Raw genomic sequence first — 23098 nt, 5'->3', positions numbered from 1 at the left:
TGCACAGTATTGGTCATTTCCTTTAATGAGGATGTGCCAGTGTTGGACTGGGTGGACAAAGTTAAAAATCACTCAACACCAGGTTAAAGTCTAACAGGTTTATTTGGAAGTACTAGCTTTCGGTGCTCTGCTCCTCCATCAGCTACCTGATGAAGAAGCACCGCTCTGAAAGCTAGTACTTCCAACTAAACCTGTTGGACTATAACCTGGTGTGTTACTTCTCTTAAGGAAGAGCGTAAATCTGTTGGAAGCAGTTCAGAGAACATTTCCAAAATAATATCTGGAATAGATAGGTTTTCTTGTTGGGAAAGGTTTTACAGGCTAGTTTTCCATCTGCTGGTGTTTAGAATAGTTAAGGTGATTTGAATGAAATAAAATTCTGTGGGGTCTTGACAGTGGAGAGGATGGGGGAAAAATAAATGTTCTGATTTAAAACAATTTCGTAAAAAGATTTTACAAATTCTAATTTGTTGCCTGCAATAGTTTTGGATAAATAATGCCTTGGTCTCCCATAAAGTTATACAATAATCAATTGCATACATAATTACATGATTATTACTCAAACACTTATAAAATGTTGGTATTTACCATTGGAAAATATACCAGCAATTGTTCTCATTAGTTGTTGTCTAATATATGCAATAAATATCTAGCTAATAGATGGTTAAACAAACCTAAGCTTTTATTAAAAATTGGGCTGACTCATAGGGTAATTGGAAATTTAGCTAAGTTAATGATAACATACTTTATATGCATAATGATAAGTTGTGAAAAATAAACTCAGATTGAAGGAGTACATGGAATGCCTGGCATGGTACTGAGACAAGTAGACCCGGAAACATTACATTTCAAACTCTAGCATCTGTATTCATCAAACAGCAACAACGCAAAATAAATGGTTTAAAATTCCTGATCCTAATCATTATGCAGTACATAGTTCATGGATATCCCTGGGTATTTGTATAGAAAACAGGCTCAAACTTGGCAGTGGTTCCTAATAGATGAATACTTTGCCCAGTAAATAGATCTATATGTTTATCATGGTCGCTGGGCTGAGCTGCTGATGGTTTGTCGATGCTTGGTGAACCACAGTTCACATGAGCTAATTGGGTGCATGAAGTCAACCAAACAGCTAGTTGGTGCTGTCTTGAACCCTGAGCCATTATGAGACTCTGGCCTTGTAAGCAAGTCACTACTGAGCTCCAGACATCAGCTTTCCTGTTTGCGACTCCAATCTCTGGGATTACCACTAGCCTGTCCTATTTGCAGGAACTTTGCCATCAATGACTTGGCTGAGGTGTCCCCTCCTCTGATTTTTATTTTCTTTTGTTATATTTCTAGAAGTGCACTTACATACAACTGAACACTTTTATTTTCCATCACCAAATCAGGCATCATATTTCTACATCCAGTCATCACTGTCAGAAAATCACCCAAATTTCCAACTGAATAATTTACATGCACAGCCTGTTAAGGGCAATGCAAGCCATCAAAGGTGAGGGAGAGGTAGGGAGATGGGAAGGGGGCTAAATTAAAATGGAGTTGGAAGGGGGCTGCCCTAACTTTCTTTTTCTCTTATTATTTTACCACATCCAGAAGTGCTCTTACACACAAAGGAATATATTTTCACCTGATCGCCAGCCACTAATGATAGTTTTTTTTTCCATCTATTAATGCCTCCAATAAATCACCCAAGTTTCCAATTGAATAATCTATGTGCAAAGCCTGTTAAGGACAATGTAAGCCATCAAAGGTAAGCGAGGGAAGAGGGAGCTAAATGAAAATGGTGTTGGAAAGGGCCTCCCCTGACTTTGTTTCCTAAATCAACTTGTTCAGGAATGTTCTTACTTCTAGACTAGGTGGGATTTGAACATGGGCCCCCATTGTGCCACAAGAGCCTTCCTCCCATGATGCTTATTTTTCTTTTTATACCCAGAAGTGCAACTGAGTGACTTTCCCACCATCAAAATCACCATGACTTCTTTACCATTTTTGTCCTTTTAACTACCATCAGTATTTATGCCTGTGGCCAATTTTTTATTTACAAATTAGAAGCCCATTGTGGGCCCTCCCCTCAGTTTTAATTGTTGTTCAGGCAAGGAAAACCAATCCCCTTGTCTTCAGAGGAAGAAAAATGATAGGGGAGAAAAGAAGCATGAAATTTGTGAAGTAATTAATTTCTGATTATCAATCAGGTACAAGAGGGATCGAGAAAAGGTTTACGGTTTGTTGGACTTGTGCAACACCAAAACCCTCCTGCTGATCCAGCAGAAAATCATGAAGGAAACTTAGCCGTTAATAGTCCTTTATGTCAAAACAACTCAAAGAAAGGAGGAAAGAATGCTTGTCAAAACACACCAAACAATACCACTCGAGAGAAACTCGCACAAAGTCAGGAAACAGAAGCTACAGAGGGGAAGACGAAACAAAATATAAATCAAGGGGACACATTTCAGGATGAAGGACAAAGTGCTCCAGATCAAGCAAAAAGTGATGAACAAATCAATGGGCAAGCCATGGCAGAATTAACGAGTCAGGAATGTCAAAATGGTGCTGGCCAAATAAAAAACAAGAACACAGCTGATTGTGAGTCAGAAAGCAAAGTTGCTGATAAACCAGAAGCTCCATTGCAAGCAGAAACGTTTGACAGTAACATGGCAGAAGGTGAGAGTGAGACTGGACAGGAGCAGTCTCCCATAGCAACCAACAAGTGCAATGAGGTAAAGCACAGAACAGAAAACTATGAAGCAACTGAAGCAACGATTGTGTCCGAAGAAACTGACACCAAACAGCAAGAACACCGGCGATTGGCAAAGCCTGAGGAGACTGAAAGGAAGAATGATGTGGGTGAGTTGCTATTACTGCGTTCTTGATTGAGCTATTTTGGGCTATTTATCTGATGTAACATTTATAATATTTATGTTATAATATTTATTATGTATATCAATCTAAATATTTCATAATTCTAAACATTTAAGGATTATTTGTATTTTAAATTCTTATCGTGTGTCGAAATGATATTGCATATCAAAGGCGCAGATTAATTTTGTTTACGAATGTTCCAAATAAACATTTGGGACAGAATTCGAAAGGGATCTGAATGATTGGGGCTGTGGTGAGATTCATGTTAGAATTGTGTGCAAAGTGCGGTGAGACTTAACCCAATGTTGGGTTTAACATTTGTGTTTTTGCTGAGTGGTGTGACAAATTTATTGTAGGCAAAAGCATATTGCCAATGAGGGAGAGTTACTACTTGTTAAATGCCTCATCAATGACACACCTTGTCTCAGTAATATTCAGCATCCTAGCCTACCAAACATGCTGCTCCACGAGACATCCTGGATTCTCAACACGAATGTCAGAAGGCGGAGGACTTCCTGATGTGAGGCCCTTCAAAGGAAAAGAACTTCACACACAGACCCATGCACTGTACAGAACATCGATCTGTGGGGTCGCTGACCCCTATCCAACCTAATACATTGGTCGCCTGTTTGCTGTGCACCTCCCGGCTTTCAGGGACATACCTGGGCTGTTTTCCACATTGCTGCCAGTGTTGTAACTGCTCCGGAACAGCTTGGCTAGCAGTGTGGGAAGTTCTGGAGCACATTTATTACTATTACCAGAATGTTGTCAGGGCCCTTAGCCATTGTAATATCCAGTACCTCCAACTGTTTCTTGATATCATGTGGAGTGAATCGAATTGGCTGAAGACTGGTATCTATAATGCTGGGGACCACCGGAGAAGACAAGTTGAATCATTCATTTGGCAATTCAGGCTGAAGATTGCTGTGATCAGCCTGGTCTTGGTAAGAGTAACAAGAAGATGGGGTACTGGGCTAATGGTCGGATACTTGGTAGTGTGGATGAGCAGAGGGATGTTGGTGTCCATGTACACAGATCTCTGAAAGTTGCCACCCAGGTAAATAGTGCTGTGAAGAAGGCATATGGGTACTGGCTTTTATTGGTAGAGGAATTGAGTTCCGGAGTCCTGAGGTAATGTTACAGTTGTATAAGACTCTGGTGCGGCTGCATCTGGAGTATTGTGTGCAGTTTTGGTCACCATACTATAGGAAGGATGTGGAGGCACTGGAATGGGTGCAGAGGAGGTTTACCAGGATGTTGCTGGTATGGTAAGAAGATCGTATGAGGAAAGGCTGAGGCACTTGGGGCTGTTTTCATTGGAGAAAAGAAGGTTTAGGGGTGACTTGATAGAGGTGTACAAGATGATTAGGGGTTTAGATAGGGTTGACCATGAGAACCTTTTTCCACGTATGGAGTCAGCTATTACGAGGGGGCATAGCTTTAAATTAAGGGGTGGTAGGTATAGGACAGATGTTAGCGGTAGATTCTTTACTCAGCGAGTTGTGAGGTCATGGAATGCCCTGCCAGTAGCAGTGGTGGACTCTCTCTCTTTATGGGCATTTAAACGGGCATTGGATAGGCATATGGAGGATAGTGGGCTAGTGTAGGTTAGGTGGGCTTGGATCGGCGCAACATCGAGGGCCAAAGGGCCTGTACTGCGCTGTATTCTATGTTCTATGTCTTTTGAACTGTTGTGTTGGACTCTTGAGGATGGGGATATTTGGGGAGCCTCCTCCTCCAGTGAGTTGTTTAATTGTCTACCACCGTTCACGACTGGATATGGTAGGATTACAGTGCTAGATGTGATGTATTGTGGATGAAATAATTTAACTGTCTATAACTTGCTGCTTATGCAGTTTAGCATGCAAGTAGTCTTGTATTGTTGCTTCACCATCCTCATTTTCAGGCATGTCTTGTGTTGCTCCTGGCACTCTTCATTGAACTAGGTTTGACCACCTGGCTTAATGTTAATGGTGGGATAGGGAAAATGCCAGAACATGAGGTTACAGGTTGTGCTGGAGTAAAATTCTGCTGCTGTTGATGGTCGACAACATCACTTCAATTTCTGGTCTTGATTTGTTGTGTCTGATTTGAAGTGTGTCCATTTAGCACGGTGATAGTGCCACACAACACAATAAAGGGTATTCTGAATGTGAAGGCAGGATTTGTATCCACAAGGACTGATCGGTGTCGTTCTTACCAATACTTTTATGGATAGATGCATCTACAGTTGACAGATTGGTAAGGGTGAGGTCAAGTATGTTTTTCCCTCTTTCTGGTTCTGTCACCATCTCCCACAGACCCGGTCCAGCAGCAATAGCCTTTAGGACCTGTGCACCATGCTGTTCACCAGGTTACTGTCAGAGAATCACAGTGACACCTTCCCTATCTCTCTGCCCTCATCCATGTGCATAGGGATGCTGGTCATTCAGTGGACATCTGCTGTAAGGTGGGTTTTTCTGTGAGAAGCACATGAAGAGGCCAGAATTGGATAAGAGGGACAAATGCAGAGAGAAATCTCATTAGGTCTATTGACAAAAAAACCCTCAACAACTTGACATCACTTGCATTTAGCCAGAAAACATTGCATCAGCCATTGTCTCAGAATACTTGCATTGCACAGATTTGAAATTGCTGATGGGCCATTCTGGTGCTGGAAGTATAACGGGGGAGGACTCCCCTGTGCTAACGTATCTTGTCCCACATTCTGGGCGCAGGCTCATTTTCGTATTTAGACTGAGAAACCTTTACTTTTGGAGATGGAACAGAGGGTTGAAAGAACCTTGAAGAAGGTCAAGTACCATGTTCACCTGATGGAGCTATGCCAAGGCCCTGCATGGTGCAAAAACATGATTGAAGAGTTTCCAACATTTCCTGAAAGTTGGGTAGCATTTTTCGATAATCAGTCTGATCTGCGTTGGTTATCTTTGGGTCACTGAAATAATTTGTTTTCTGGGCATTGCCTGCATAATGCTCAGTGTCCACATCTATGCCATCTGTTCAGCCCGGTTCAGTCACTGTTTACAAGTCAGTTTGGACACTTATTTAAACCCAAAAGCTTAAAGCAACAAGTAGATGAAGAATTTACACTTCCCTCTCCCACCCCTCAATGAGAATGTTGTATTGGATAGAAAGCAAATAGCTGGAAATGTGTTGCTGGAAAAGCGCAGCAGGTCAGGCAGCATCCAGGGAACAGGAGAATCGACGTTTCGGGCATAAGCCCTTCTTCAGGAATGAGGAAAGTTTGTCCAGCAGGCTAAGATAAAAGGTAGGGAGGAGGGACTTGGGGGAGGGGCGTCAGAAATGTGATAGGTGGAAAGAGGTCAAGGTGAGGGTGATAGGTCAGACTGGGGTGGGGGCGGAGAGGTCGGGAAGAAGATCGCAGATTAGGAAGGCGGTGCTGAATTCGATGGATTTGACTGAGACAGGATGGGGGGAGGGGAAATGAGGAAACAGGTGAAATCCGAGTTCATCCCTTGTGGTTGGAGGGTTCCTAGGCGGAAGATGAGGCGTTCTTCCTCCAACCGTCGTTTTGTTGTGGTCTGACGATGGAGGAGTCCAAAGACCTGCATATCCTTGGTGGAGTGGGAGGGGGAATTGAAATGTTGAGCCACAGGGTGGTTGGGTTGGTTGGTCCGGGTGTCCCAGAGGTGTTCTCTGAAATGCTCCGCAAGTAGCCGGCCTGTCTCCCCAATATGGAGGAGGCCACATCGGGTGCAGAGGATGCAATAGATGATGTGTGTGGAGGTGCAGGTGAATCTGTGGTGGATATGGAAGTTTCCTTTGGGGCCTTGGAGGGAGGTGAGAGGGGAGGTGTGGGCGCAAGTCTTGCACCTCCTGCGGTTGCAGGGGAAGGTGCCGGGAGTGGAGGTTGGGTTGGTGGGGGGTGTGGATCTGACAAGGGAGTCACGGAGGGAGTGGTCTTTACGGAATGCTGATAGGGGAGGGGAGGGAAATATATCCTTGGTGGTGGGGTCCGTTTGGAGGTAGCGGAAATGACGGCGGATGATGCGCTGTACATGGAGATTGGTGGGGTGGTAGGTGAGGACCAGTGGGGTTCTGTCCTGGTGGTGGTTGGAGGGGCGGGGCTCAAGGGCGGAGGAGCGGGAAGTGGAAGAGATGCGGTGGAGGGCATCGTCGACCACGTCGGGGGGGGAAATTGCGGTCCTTGAAGAAGGAGGCCATCTGGGTTGTGCGTTTTTGGAACTGGTCCTCCTGGGAGCAGATGCGGCGGAGTCGAAGGAATTGGGAGAATGGGATGGCGTTTTTACAGGGGACAGGATGGGAGGAGGTGTAGTCCAGGTAGCTGTGGGAGTCGGTCGGTTTGTAGTAGCTGTCCATGTTGATTTGGTCGCCTGAGATAGAAATAGAAAGGTCGAGGAAGGGGAGGAAGGAATCTGAGACTGTCCAGGTGAATTTGAGGTCGGGGTGGAAGGTGTTGGTGAAGTGGATGAACTGTTCAACCTCCTCGTGGGAGCACGAGGCGGCGCCGATACAGTCATCGATGTAGCGGAGGAAAAGGTGGGGGGTGGGGCCAGTGTAGTTGCGGAAGATGGATTGTTCCACATATCCTACGAAGAGGCAGGCATAGCTGGGGCCCATGCGGGTGCCCATGGCTACTCCTTTCGTTTGGAGGAAGTGGGAGGATTGGAAAGAGAAGTTGTTCAGGGTGAGGACCAGTTCAGTCAGTTGAAGGAGGGTGTCAGTGGAAGGGTACTGGTCGGTACGGCGGGAAAGAAAGAAGCGGAGGGCTTTGAGTCCTTCGTGATGGGGGATGGAGGTGTACAGGGACTGGATGTCCATGGTGAAAATAAGGCGTTGGAGACCGGGGAAGCGAAAATCATGGAGCAGGTGGAGGGCATGGGTGGTGTCCCGAACGTAGGTGGGGAGGTCTTGGACTAAGGGGGACAGGACGGTGTCAAGGTATGCGGAGATGAGTTCGGTGGGGCAGGAGCAGGCTGAGACAATGGGTCGGCCGGGGCAGTCAGGTTTGTGGATTTTGGGCAGGAGGTAGAAGCAGGCGGTGCGGGGTTGTGGGACTATGAGGTTGGAGGCGGTGGATGGGCACCCGCATGGGCCCCAGCTATGCCTGCCTCTTCGTAGGATATGTGGAACAATCCATCTTCCGCAACTACACTGGCCCCACCCCCCACCTTTTCCTCCGCTACATCGATGACTGTATCCGCGCCGCCTCGTGCTCCCACGAGGAGGTTGAACAGTTCATCCACTTCACCAACACCTTCCACCCCGACCTCAAATTCACCTGGACAGTCTCAGATTCCTCCCTCCCCTTCCTCGACCTTTCTATTTCTATCTCAGGCGACCGAATCAACACGGACATCTACTACAAACTGACCGACTCCCTCAGCTACCTGGACTACACCTCCTCCCATCCTGTCCCCTGTAAAAACGCCATCCCATGCTCCCAATTCCTTCGACTCCACCGCATCTGCTCCCAGGAGGACCAGTTCCAAAAACGCACAACCCAGATGGCCTCCTTCTTCAAGGACCGCAATTTCCCCCCCGACGTGGTCGACGATGCCCTCCACCGCATCTCTTCCACTTCCCGCTCCTCCGCCCTTGAGCCCCGCCCCTCCAACCGCCACCAGGACAGAACCCCACTGGTCCTCACCTACCACCCCACCAATCTCCATGTACAGCGCATCATCTGCCGTCATTTCCGCTACCTCCAAACGGACCCCACCACCAAGGATGTATTTCCCTCCCCTCCCCTATCAGCATTCCGTAAAGACCACTCCCTCCGTGACTCCCTCGTCAGATCCACACCCCCCCACCAACCCAACCTCCACTCCCGGCACCTTCCCCTGCAACCGCAGGAGGTGCAAGACTTGCACCCACACCTCCCCCCTCACCTCCCTCCAAGGCCCCAAAGGAAACTTCCATATCCACCACAGATTCACCTGCACCTCCACACACATCATCTATTGCATCCTCTGCACCCGATGTGGCCTCCTCTATATTGGGGAGACAGGCCGGCTACTTGCGGAGCGTTTCAGAGAACACCTCTGGGACACCCGGACCAACCAACCCAACCACCCTGTGGCTCAACATTTCAATTCCCCCTCCCACTCCACCAAGGATATGCAGGTCTTTGGACTCCTCCATCGTCAGACCACAACAAAACGACGGTTGGAGGAAGAACGCCTCATCTTCTGCCTAGGAACCCTCCAACCACAAGGGATGAACTCGGATTTCACCAGTTTCCTCATTTCCCCTCCCCCCATCCTGTCTCAGTCAAATCCATCGAATTCAGCACCGCCTTCCTAATCTGCGATCTTCTTCCCGACCTCTCCGCCCCCACCCCAGTCTGACCTATCACCCTCACCTTGACCTCTTTCCACCTATCACATTTCTGACGCCCCTCCCCCAAGTCCCTCCTCCCTACCTTTTATCTTAGCCTGCTGGACAAACTTTCCTCATTCCTGAAGAAGGGCTTATGCCCGAAACGTCGATTCTCCTGTTCCCTGGATGCTGCCTGACCTGCTGCGCTTTTCCAGCAACACATTTCCAGCTCTGATCTCCAGCATCTGCAGACCTCACTTTCTCCTCCTAAAAAGCAAATAGGTATAGGTTCCACCCCAAATCACTGACACCCTGTGGACTATCTGTTACACTCTCTTCGTACAGCACCCACCTCCCCCACCTCCTCCCCCACCCCCTCCTTACCAGCAACTCTGAGCTAAGCATAACACAGTTTTGTGTAGGAAGATGTACCCCATACTAGACACTTACTGTCTTTTATCTCATCATATAGTGGACTGTTGTCTTCGTATTTCCTTGAGGTAAACAGATTTTTCAATTGGCCTGATATTCAGGATCATCTCCAAGAACTGCATGTTTTCAAGGCTAACATCATCTTATCCTTAATCACAACATTTTTTAGAACGCATTTATATTTCTTTGGTTTTATGACTTATCATTCTCACACTTTTTGACAATGTAGGAAGTCCCCACCTGTTTTAAGAAGACCACCATCACCCCTGTACCGAAGAAAGCACATGCGATGTACCTTAATGATTGCTGCCCAGTGGCTCTGATCTTAATAATCATGAAGTGCTTCGAGAGGCTGGTCACAGCCCACCTCAACTCCAGTCTCCCAGCTGGCCTAATCCCCTACAATTTACCTAATGACATAACAGGTCCACAGTGGATACCATAAGCCTAGCCCTGCACTTATCCCTGGAACATTTGGACAACAAAGACACCTATGTCAGACTCCTGCTCATTAACTGCAGCTCCACCTTCAGCACTATTATCTCCTCCAGACTGATCTCAAAACTCAGAAACCTTGATCTCAGCTCTGCCTTCTGCAACTAGATCCCCAGCTTTCTGAACCCACAAACCACAATCAGTGAAGATAGACAAGTGCACCTCCTGCACAATAACACTCAACACTGGAGACTCCCCAAAGATGCGTCCTCAGCTCTCTATGCTACTCCCTGTACACCCATGACTGTGTTGCCAAATTCCAAACGAACACCATCTGTACGTTCGCTGATGACACTACCATGGTAGGATGGATATCTAACAACGATGATTCAGAATACAGGATGGAGATAGAGGGTTTAGTGACATGGTGCAATGAGAACAACCTCTCTCTCAATGTCGGCAAAACTAACGTTCTGATCATTGATGTCAGAAAGAAAGGAGGAGAACATGCCCCTATTTACATCAACAGAGCTGACATTGAGAGGGTGGTGAGCGTCAAGTTTCCAGGAGTGACGAGAACCGACAACCTGTCCTGGATTTCCCACATAGATGCAATGGTCAAGAAGGCACAACAACGCCTCTTCTTCCATTGGGTGGGGGGGGGGGGGTTAAGGGGGGGAAGGAGGGAGGTGCGGCTCAGGAAATTTGGTGTGCCCAGAAGGACATTCACCAACTTGTACAGATGCACCATTGAAAGCATACTGTCCGGGTGCATAATGGCCTGGTATACCAACTGCTCTGCCCACGACCATAAGAAACTCAGAAGGCTGTGTGCACAGCCCAGACTATCATGGAAGCCAACCTTCCATCCATAAACTCCATTTACAAGGCTCGCTGTTGCGGAAAGGCTGCCAACATCATCAAAGATCCATCGTACCCTTATAATGATCTCCTACAACCTCTTCCATCAGGCAAAAGATCCAGAAGCTTGAACACATGCATTAGCAGCTTCCTTCCAGCCATTATTAGACTAATGAATGGACTCTCTAATTTCAAATAGTGTTGATCTTGCTAATGTTTATCTTGCCTAGTGCAAGCCCTGTGTGATGTAATATGTATGCCACTGTGTAAGTCTTTTCTCACCCTATGATCTATATGTCCTTGCTTACTGTGATCTACCTGTACTGCTTGTAAACAAAGCTTTTCACTGTACTTAGGTACATGTGACAATAAATAAATCAAATCAATTCAAATTAAACTTTTCAGTTCACTTTCTGATTGTACCAACTCAGCCAATCACACCTGCTTATTGTTCAATGTAAACAATTGGACTGTGGCTTTTATTTTCAGAAAGCCTGGCTTCGAATTTTAAAGACTTTCATTGATTGTTTTCCTTCCATCAATGAATTGTTTTTACTGCAAACTGAAATTATAGCCATTGTTCAAAAGGATAATTAGGAAAATAACTGAACAGTAGCAAACAAAAAATAAAATCAGTGACTTGTAGCTATGTGCTACAAAATAATTAAAGTGCTACCATTGTATATTCATTGAATATTAAACTATAATGAACATTTTTCTTTCACGGATATGAGTGTGGCAGACAAGGCCAGCTGCTGTTGCCATCCCTAATCACCTTTGATCTAGAGTGACTTGCTAGAACATTAGTGAATCAAATGGGTTTTACAATAATTGAAAATGATTGTCGTGATCATCATTAATAAAAGTATTCTGTAATGACTGATTTTAATAGTGCCTAAGCTGTTGTGGGATTTGAATCCACACCCCCAGAACAATTAGTCTAATTCAGTGATATTATCACTACACCACCAACTCTCCTGCAGATGTGTAAGTTCAAGGTTTAATGGTGAAATTGGATATATTAGGGAACCAGTACAGTAGTTGGTCCAAGCAGCTCCATGGTCATATGAAAGATATTTAAATGGATTCTTATAATACAGCAGTCTACAAAGTGTTTTAAAGTGTTGGGACCTCCCCTGAATAGCTAATAGCCTGTGTGCTTGCATCAAATGGAGTCAAATATTATTGGTAATGACACAAATCATATAGTCATAGAGACATAGAGTCATACAGCACAGAAATAGACCCTTCGGTTCAACCACTTCATGCTGACCATAATTCCAAATTGTCCCATCTGCCTGCTCTTGGCTCATATCCCTCCAAACATTTCTTATTCATGCACTTTTCCAAATGTCTTTTAAACATTGCAACATTTCGTGCAACCACCACTTCCTCGGGAAATTCGTTCCACATACGAACTTCTCTCTGTGTAAAAGAATTGCCACGCATGTCTTTTTTAAATCGTCCTCCACTCACCTTAAAAGAATATTATTTAGCGTTGAAAGATCTTCAAAGTATGACATTCTATTCTCAATAGACTAATTTTAAAGACAGCAACAAGTCAGCTCTATCATAATGCAAACATAGTGATTGTAATGGGGTCAGCCAGGTGAACCTCATAGCTTATGAGTTCCCTGACTGGGGCTGCTAAACTGTTAGATATAAACAGGAGTGTCAGCCATCCTGTTCACTCTGACAGCTGGCTCTGAGGAACCTGGATCAGTATTAGGGACTCTCCACATGTAAATAAAGGGTGACTTGGTGACAGGACCAGGCCTCTGTGGAGTTATTTTGGCAAAGCCCTTCAAATGACTCTGGGAGCAACATGGGTGGCTCCTCCTGTTGATCATTGACTGTAACAGAGGCAGCAGAGCTGGTTTGTCATGGCGATCGGGTGGCATCAGTGGCAGCAAAGGCAATCAATGGAGCATGTCCCAGGAGGAGGCTGACTGAAATTCCAGACCAGGGTTGGGCCCAGAGGGATAAGACTTTAAAATGTGGACTTTTTTCTCTTATTTTGGGTAAGGTCTTTCAGATCCAGGTGACTTTCTTTTTCGTTTGGCTGTGTTTTTAATTTTTTTTTCTCTTTTTAAAATAATTATGGCTTTGTATTTTGTATTTTGAGATGACATCATAGACTGGTGTCTTTGTACACTTTTCACCGTACTCCTGTATTCCTGAGCTTGAGTACACGTGATAATAAAATCTAACTCTAAATCTAATTTTAATTCTAAATGTACCTTCCATCAGCATCCCTCCATCTGTGTAAGAATACTGTCATGCAGTAAATCAAATTTACTGAGGATAAACGAACTAACCGACTCCACGCTAATAATAAATCCCTATTGACGTAATATTATTGATCCCAGCTGTGTATAAAATGAAGTACCACAAGAACATGTATTTATATAGCATTTTTCATGTAATGAAAGATCCCAAAAACTTCTGACAATGGCAGATACTAAATAAGAAATTGACAGAGGGGGGAAGCGAGTGATGAAAGTTGTAGGCTGGAGTAAATTTTGCCATTAATATACTTTAAAGGGTGGGTGAAAATATAGAAAGATTTTTGGAAAGATTTTAAGACTGCAGGGCAGGTGATAATGATTCTATCAAAGCAAGTATTTCATTTTGCACTTGGAAAATAAATGCCCAGATTACTATTCGCAATTAGGTACCAGCTATCTTTGAAATCTCAATCATGTCTTGCTGCCTTGAGTCTCTCTCAGTTTCTTGAATACAAAATAAAATAATCAATCTCTTTATTAATGTCAAAATATTTATTTTTACATAGATACAGAATGCTGTATTTATTTTTGCCAAATGAAATTGTAAACACATTTATAAAAAATGTTTACTAATGGGCTATCTAATTAAGAAGTAGGGGTGGGACCTAAGTCTCTTCAAGCCTGTTCTGCCATTCAATAAGGTCACTACTGATTTTCTGCTCAACACCATTTTATGCAAGACCCCTATGCATTCCAAGAATCTGTCAATCTCAGTCTTGAAAATAGTCGACAACTGAACATCCACAAGTCTTTAGGTAAAGAGTAAAAAACTTTTCCTCAATTTGAACATAAATGTCTGACTCCTCCTGTTTTTCCCATGACAATAGCCCTTAGTTCAGGTGAAATATCCTCTATGAGTCTACTGCACATGGTGCTCAGGGAAATCTTCCTTGGTATCTTTTAATGCTATAAATATTCCCTAGGAAATATTATTACAATAAATATTGTGTATTAGAGTAAAAATAGTGCAATGTTCCTGGCTGTCAATGCAAAAAGATTTCTTTTTGTTCTAACTTGATGAACAATAAATTTCAAAAGGGACGGTAATAAGGCAGATCCTGATGTGAAACTGTGCAATTGTTAAAGCTGTGAGATTGCCTTAAACTACAGCAAATCCTAAACTAGAAAATTGCATTTTTCATGCTTTGTGCACGCTACAATCATGTGGTTTTGATTTATCAGGCATTATTTTACTTATTTTGCAGATGTTTGTACAGACAGGCCATATGTTAGCCATTTCCAGCCCATTAACAAGAAAATTAGTTGGCAAGGACAATCAGATACAATATGCTGCATCTGCAGACTCATAAATTCTAGGGATCAGAATCTGCTTCCAAATCCTGATCTTATATGTTTATTGGTGCCAATAATATGTGTAATATAAAATATAAATAAATAATGCCTTACCTTTGCAACATGCTTATCTTTACAATATTGTCATTTAGTTTGAAGAAACAAACAATTCCACTTCAAGATCAAGCTATATACTGTAGTTTTCACTCTATGTATGCTTAATAGCATTAACATCTGAACGCTACGACCACAGTAAAATTAAAATATTTCACTGAATATTTTCATTACAAACATCTGAGTATCTCATGGGATACATATCAATCTGTCTCAACTCTTAGCAATGCACTCTTCGAGGACTTATACACATAAACTGGACAAATCATCCATGACTGGTGTACTACATTGAAAATTAACAGTCTAAAGATGGGATATAAAACAACACACTGGATTGTTGTGGCACAAGGAAGATTCCACATATTTTTAAAAATGGTGGGCAGAGCCTAAATATGAAACTCTTGCCACTATGTCCAACAAATCCAATTCTTGTCTGGCATGGAGGAAGGAGATAGAGCATGAGCCACACAGATAGGAAACCCAGAGTCATGACTGTTTGAACTTAGTGCCCTGTCAAATAGTCCCAATTTGGGATGTTGCAAGGGCCTTAACCCACAGTGTAAGGTCACAAACCTCTGTAGTGGACATAGATATTCTTGAAGTGCAGCTAAAAAGGTCTATTGAAGTGTTGTCATCAGAAGGTTTGTAAATGCCTCACTCCTTAAACATGAAGTGAGCATTAAAAAAACCCAACTGCATTGGTAGTCAGACCATTTGGTGTAAATTAGAAAAAAACCTTTATCATCTGTATATGCAGTTTCAACAGAGCACCTTATTAAAATTCCTCAAGAGCTGTCATTGTCTTTATAGATGCGAGGATGAATTTCAAAAGCTCCATCTAGTTTAGATGTTTGAGTTCACACTTCAAATGACAGATTAAAGTGTCTATTAAAGGATTAGTTGTCTTTGATGTCAGGTGTGAATAGAAGTTTTGTTTTATAAGAGATTAATCATTTAATGAGTTTTGTGAGGGGTAGGGTGAGAAGTGTCAGGGATTCAAGGCTTCAGCAGTGTTGGGGGAAAGTGGCAGTCCTAAGCTAGGAGTTAAGCAGTTGATGGATGTGGGGAAACTTAGATTTAAAAACTGATGACTGGCACATTTAAAAACAGCTACATTTCTTGAATTGAATGTGGATCTCAAGAGATAAATCTTCTGTCGTTACATGAAAGGGGCTAACATCACCAAGTAGTGTTGCCACAATGCTTTCTCCTGTGTCCATTACTAATAGGCTGCATCCAGGATGGCAGAGCCCGAAGATGGCAGCAGTGTTAGAAAGTGTAATGGCAGTTTAAAGCTGGGTCAGCAATGTGTTTTCCCACTTTATCACAGACTGTAAAATCTAGGCTAATGAGTTGAATGGAAATGGCTCACCTATTTGCCTGCATGGTCTTAACCATGGGTAAAGTTAAGTACAATGCATAGGAGTGTGATAACAGTGTTTAGGTTACTGGGCTAATGACACTATGTCCTGTGGCCTGTTCTATTAATCCGTAGGGTGTAAATTGAAATCTTGCAATGACATTATGATACCTGAGAATTTTAATTTCATTTAAAAATCAATCTTGATTCCCTTTGGAAATGGGACCAGAGGCAGAATGGCCTATATTGGACAATGGCATATCTGAGTTGTCAGCAAGTTCACAGTTGTGGGTGGGCAAGGTTGGTGGTTGCTCCAACCCACAGAATCACAAAAGTGTTACAGTGCAGAAGGAAGCATATCAGCCCAATATCCCTGCACCAGCTCTTCAAATGAGCATCATTATCTCGCACCAATCTCCTTCCTTGGCCCCAAATCCGTGCACGCTATTCAACTGAATGTGGCGCAACCACACTTCAATGCAGTACATTTCATATCCTAACTACTCGCTGTGTGAAAAACTCTTTTGTTCTCACATTACCTTTGCTTCTTTTGTATATCACTTTAAATCTACACCTTCATGTTGTTCATATCTCACGCTCAGTAAAGCCATTGAGTCACTGTGGTGCCTGAAGACAGTTCAATCGATGGGTTGCCCCTCCACAATGATGATTTGGCAACTGTAGCTTTTTAAAATGAAAATTTTTGCCCTCATGTTAAGCCTCCTGTTCATTTTCTAGTTCAGGAGTCTGCCTACAATCCGTAATTAGGCTATAAACATGCTGCTAGCTGCTATTTGTACAAAAGTCACATTGAATGTCTAATGTCTGACATGGGGTAGGGACTTGGAAGTTCATCCAAGTTCAGGGCCCAGATCTCAAAACAAAAATCCAGCACAATCTGGATAAATAATTATAACAACTGGAGTCGCTGCCTCCCTGGTCTCTGATACTAGTCACATACCATCGTGGTTAACTCTTAACTACATTCTGATGTGGTTGAAATTGAACAGGAAACATACAAGAAGTTAAATTTAAAAACTCCTGCTGAGTTTAGAGTGTTACCATTTAACTTGATATAAATCAAGCCACAGTATTGAAAATATTCATTGGAGGTTTCCTCAGTGGTGTTATGTTAGGGGAAATACTATTTACAAGTATAAGCAGGATTTTCACAGAATTTCTGCCAACTTGCAACAACAGAAAGGGAGAAGCATAAGGAAATATCCCCAAATAGAAATTTTATCAATTTGGGAGCTTTATACACTATGTACCAAATGGTTGTAATAACATTAAGTAAGGAGGTGTTGTTTCAGTGTAATGCCTTTGAAATATAACATCTGCATATATCAGAAACACTAGTTTGGAAGTAAACATTAAGATGCAACTTTCAGTATGTCTGGGCTTTTAGCAGTCTCAAAATAAAACCAGCAAAATCGCCTTTGGTGGTCTGAGAACAGCTTCTATTGGAACACTAGATCTTTAAGAATAATTCTTGGTTGAATAGAAATACTACAATAGTTTCTAGTTGTACTTTAAGAATCTTGGAGTAGTCCCTGTAGATGCTGATTTTCATTTGTTTCTCCTCCAATAGAAAACAATGGCTTATTCTTCAAATTAGTTACACCCATCCAAGCATGAATAATACAAATGCAGGATGTTTTAAAATGCTATTTCAGATGTCTTCCAATTTATTTAACTAGTTTTGTTTATTTCCAGAAAATGAAGTGTTCCTCCTTTTCAATAAACAACAAGAAAACCAGAAATCGTATAAGTATTACACAGTCACAATTCCACTGAAGATCTGTAAGAAGGGACAGGATATTAACAGTATAGAAGCAAATTGGCTAGAGCATATGACCCAACACTTCACAAAGGGAGCCTTGTTGGTGGATGCTTTGATTTGTCTGGGAACATCGACCGGTAAAGGATCTATTTTCCTTTCATATGAAAACTGTATTTAGCAATGTTTATAATACTTAATAAAGGACCTGGAAATTTTATACTTTGATTTATTGTGGAATACATATGGAATGTTATTACTGGTGCAAATTCTGAGTGGAATATACTTAACAAAAATGTTCTAATTTTCAATTGCTCTCTTATTAGGAAGCTTTGTACACTAGGCCCCAAACGGGTATAATAGCGTAAGCTAACAAGGCATATCAAATGGAAAATTAAAATAATAAAACATTAAATTAATTTTTAAAGTAAAATTAGAAGTGACTTTTACACTCCACAATAAATTAAAGAGCAATACTATTGCTGTGCTAGACCTAGTTTATTTTATTTATCCGTTTACTACTATATAGATACGGTTCTGCAGTAGTTAACATTCACGTTAGATAGAACACCACCATTCTCTTAATGGCACCCAGAGTCTGAGAGTGGAGACATTGTATCCATAAATGTATGACTTAAAAGCAGGAGTAATTAAACTAACCAGAAGAAGATGGGTTCTGGAGAGGGAAGCAAAAGTACATGGCAGCATTACAGGGCAGATATATAGGTTATGGTACCCAAAGAGGAAAGGACGAGTGTAGAGACATAAAAAGAAATACAGTGAATACAATTCAAGGGGGTAAAATAACAAAATTAATGGCTTTTATTTAAATGTATGTAGTAATTAATATAAAATAAATGAATTAACAGCACAAATAGAGGTTAACAAATATAATTATATAACCATTACAGGGGCATGGTTACAATGACCTCCTAGCTGGGAACTAAGTATTCAGTGATATGAGAATTTTTTGAAAAAATTGGGCATAAGAAAAGGGTGGTTGAATAGTGCAATGGAATAAATGCAATAGCAAGAAATGATCTTGGATTGGAAAATGTGGAATCCATATGGTAGCAGTCAGAAATAACAAAGGAAAGAAGACACTGGTGGGAGTATTTAACAAGCCACCTTAACAGTACAGTGTCGATAGATACAGGAGATGATTGAGAGCATGTAAAAAAGGCATTGCAGTAATCATGGGTGACTTTAATTTTCATTAAATTGGATAAATCAAATTGACAGAGATACCTGTCGGAAGAACTTATTAAATGTATTTGGAGACATTTCCGAGAACAAAATGTTGTGAATACAATCAGGAATCTAGCCATGTGTATCAATATGAGGATATCAAAGGAAGTAGCTCCAGAGATAATGAATGCACTGGCAGTAATCTGCCAGGAACCCCAAGAATCTGGAAGAATTGCAGAGTGGCCCTTATTTCAAGGGGGTTGGAGTGTAAGAGTAGGGAAGGCTTACTGTACAAGATGCTGGTGAGATCATGCCTGATGGACTGTGAACAGTTTTGGTTCCCTTCCTTAAGGAAAGATGTTATTTAATTGGAGGCAGTTAGTGAAGGTTTATTTGTATGATTCCCAATTTAGAGGGATTGTCTTATGAGCAAAGGTTAAACAGGTTGGATTCTATTCATCGAAATTTAGAAGACTGAGAGGTGATCTCATTGAAACATACAGAGCCGCCTCGATTATCCGAATGAGATGGGCAGGCAGTATTTCGTTCAGATAATTGATTATTTGGATAACTAATTTATGCCTGTCCTCTGGGACTGTTAGTTTTCTGACGTTTCCTTTTTCCTCACTCTGCCTGCCTTGCTCCCTCTCTCTGTCTCAGAGTTTGTGTGTAAGGGACCTGCAGCATTGCTGAAGCCCATCTCCCTCCAAATCTCCCCCCAATCCCCCGACTGCCATCAGTTGAATGGGATTGACACAGCGAGCACTTGCTAAGTCCACTTTCCATTCAGAAGACTAGGCAGCAGTACACCGGGCGTCCACCCGCACCCCCCGCCTCCTGTCCACCCCCGCACTCCCGTCCACCCCCCCCCCCCCCCCCCCCCCCGGCCAACTTCTGCACTCCTGTCCACCCCCAACCTGTTCGCCCTGATCCCTGTCACCCCCATTAGTCCCTGACCCCCTTCCTGAAGAAGGGCTTATGCCCGAAACGTCGATTCTCCTGTTCCCTGGATGCTGCCTGACCTGCTGCGCTTCTCCAGCACACCGGACATCAAGACTGTTGCTGCCTTTGGGGGGTAAATCTCAAAATAGCACACACACACACACACACACACACACACACACACACACACACACACACACACACACACACACACACCTCATATTGGAGAGATTATCTGGGGAAGGGGGATTTTATGGTATACCCCTGTGTAAAACTCCAGGGAAAGTATAGGAAGAGAGAGAGAGAGAGCGGGAGGTCAGTCATTTAGAGACGGTGCCTGGGCTCTCATTGATGTCCAGGACTGTTCTCAGCAGCATTTCAGTAAACCGAGTTTGTTTTTAATCATTGTAAACAAAAGGTGAGATTGGCGTTGGAAATGCCTCTTTGGAGGCAAACCACAGAAGGTTCACTTGGTTGATCCTAAGCATGGAAAGATTTTATTTTGAGGAGACATTGAGTAGGTTGGGCCTGTACTAATTAGAGTTTAGAAGAATGAGAGGTGATCTTATTGAAGCATACAAGGTTTTTATGGGACTGACAAGAGGGTATAATCTCAACCATTCCCCACAGTGTGGTAGAGGCAGGGTCCTTGAGTCTGTTTAAGGCAAAGATAGGCTCTTGATTAATAAGAAAGTTGGAGGATATTGAAGGCAATGAGGGAAGTATTGTTGAGTCCACAAACAGATCAACAGTGATCTTCTTGAATGGTGGAGCAAGCCTGGGGTGTCGAATGGCCTACTCCCACTCCTAATTTATATATTTATGTTCGTAAAGAATTCTGTGCCTAATTCCATTTTCCTTATCCTTTCCTTACCCTGTTAATCTATCTTACTTTACTCTCTTGCTTCAATTACAATTCTGGAATATTCCTAAATCAAGGGGAATATAAAAGCAACATGTGCAACCATTAACCAATTGTAAAAGATAATAATGTTTTTCTGTGCATCAAATTCCAAGAAGCAGAATGCCAGCAGGTTATTTTGGACATTCATGATTGCTGTGATAAAAGCACCTGTTATTTTAATTCAGTGCAACGCCTTGTCCAGATATGTTCATTATAAAGAAGTTCTGTTTTTCTGTCCCATGGGATTTCTATTTGCCTTTTTACTTTGTTTACCTTCATTGTTTTCTCTTTCCATTCTCATATATCGACCAAAAAAACTCAATGTACTACATTTGCTGCACATGATGTGTTTTCTTCTGCACTGAGGAGCCCAGCTACAGGCTGGGTGACTACTTTTAGAAAACTATTATTCAGTCCATAAGCATGACCTTGAGCTTCCTGTAGCCTGCCGCTTCAATACACTTTCACTCTTTTTGTCCTTGACTGACATCAGTCTAACAATGAAGTTCACTGCACGGTTGAGGAACAACACCTTATCTTTTGACCGGGCACTTTACAGCCTCATTTTTTGTTTTGTGCGTTTTGCTGGTTTAGTCTTTTCACTTATTTTCTTAATCCCCAAACTGGATTATATTTCTGATTCCAGTGGAATCAGATACATTGATAAATTTTGCATTTCTTTATTAGTATTATGAAAGTTGACTAACCAAACAGAAATATCTCGTGTTTGAACAGATTCTCTACCAAAATCAGTGGATGGACTCTTTATATTTGAAGGAGTTTCTGAGGACAAGTGTGAAAGCTATGATGCAATTGTTGTCGAGCAGTGGACAGTGATTAATGTAAGTGTCAATGCAAGGGATGTGTAGGTCCCTGCATTTCAATCATTGTGCCCTTTGTGTAGAAAATGCTATATGTATGTTACCTGCTAATAATTCAGTATCTTTGGTGATAAGCAAAATATATCTTTGACAAATGAAGATTACCACAACTGCGGTAATGGTCATAACACGGCGGCACAGTGGTTAGCACTGCTGCCTCACAGCTCCAGAGACCTGGGTTCAATTCCTGCCTCAGGCAGCTGTCTGTGTGGAGTTTGCACATTCTCCCCGTGTCTGCATGGGTTTCCTCCGGGTGCTCCGGTTTCCTCCCACAGTCCAAAAATGTGCAATTGGCCACGCTAAATTGCCTGTAGTGTTAGGTGAAGGGGTAAATGTAGAGGAATGGGTTTGGGTGGCTTACTCTTTGGAGGGTCGGTGTGGACTGGTTGGGCCGAAGGGCCTGTTTCCACACTGGAAGTAATCTAATCTAATCTTAAACACAGAAGAAATCATTCAGCTTATCGACTTCATGCAGGTTGTAAGAGTAATTCAGGCTAGTTCCATTCCCTTGTCCTTTCCCTGCAGATTTTTCTTTCTCGGGTTTATTCAATTGCTTTTTGAAAGTCACGATTAAATCTGCTTCCATCACCTTTTCTGACAGAGCATTCTAGATCTTAACCACAGTCTTCATTTATTTTAAAAAATGCTTTCCCTCAGGACATCTTTGGTTTTTTTATGAATACTATCAAATTGGTACGCTGATTCTTGACTTTTACACCAATGGGAACAATTTCTACTCTTTCTAACCTCCTCATGATCTTGAACACCTCTGTCAACCTTCTCTTTTCTCATGAGAACAATCCCAGTTTCTCCAGGTAATTGATGATCCTCATTCCTTGGATAATTCTTCATAAATCTTTTCAGCACCATTACGTCATTCTAAAGCAAGGGTCTAAAATTGAACACAATCTCTAATTGAGACTAAACCAGTGTTTTAGGGTCATCGTAGTTTCTTGCTTTTGTACTCTATGCCTCAATTTAGAAAGCCAATAATCTCTCATTATAACAATTTTTTTCAACCTGCCCGGCCACCTCCAAATGTTTTTTATATATGAGCCCTCCGGTCTCTCTTCCTGCATTCACTTGAGAATTATACATTTCAGTATTTGTTGCTGCTCCTCGTCCTTCCTACCAAAATAGTCAGTTCATAGTTTTCTGTGTTAAATTTCACCTGCCACCTGTCTGGCCATTCCACTGACCTGTCCATGTTTTCTTGGAGTCTATTATTATCCTATTCAGAGTTTACAATACTTCTGAGTTTTATGTGACTATCAATTTTGAAATTGTATCTGTACACTCAAGACCAAGTCATTAATACAATAAATAAAAGCAGTGGTCCTCATATTGAATCTTTGGGAACTCCACTGAAAACCTTTTTGCTATCGAGAAAACAACTGTCACTACTTCTGCTTCCTCTCTCTTGATCTAACTTGTGTTCTGCTGCCATAGTCTGTT

General features: G+C 42.4%; 1 protein-coding gene across 2 annotated transcripts in view; it reads left to right on the top strand.

The window, feature by feature from the left end:
• The window catches only part of LOC122549933 (raftlin-like), a 103378-nt gene that overhangs the window by 64608 nt on the left and 15672 nt on the right, over positions 1-23098 (top strand). For both annotated transcript variants that reach the window (XM_087987267.1, XM_043690175.2), the window contains exons 5-7: positions 2196-2847; positions 17665-17868; positions 21498-21604. In XM_087987267.1, coding sequence (XP_087843393.1) covers positions 2196-2847; positions 17665-17868; positions 21498-21604 — 963 coding nt within the window. The remainder of the gene's footprint in view (positions 1-2195; positions 2848-17664; positions 17869-21497; positions 21605-23098) is intronic.

The sequence above is a fragment of the Chiloscyllium plagiosum genome, unplaced genomic scaffold (assembly GCF_037043375.1).
Source record: "Chiloscyllium plagiosum isolate Xiang-an unplaced genomic scaffold, Cpla_swu_hap1 HiC_scaffold_5, whole genome shotgun sequence".
Taxonomy (NCBI): Eukaryota; Metazoa; Chordata; class Chondrichthyes; order Orectolobiformes; family Hemiscylliidae; genus Chiloscyllium; species Chiloscyllium plagiosum.
Note: the sequence above shows the minus strand (reverse complement) of the source record. Positions and strands in the feature narration are given on the sequence as shown.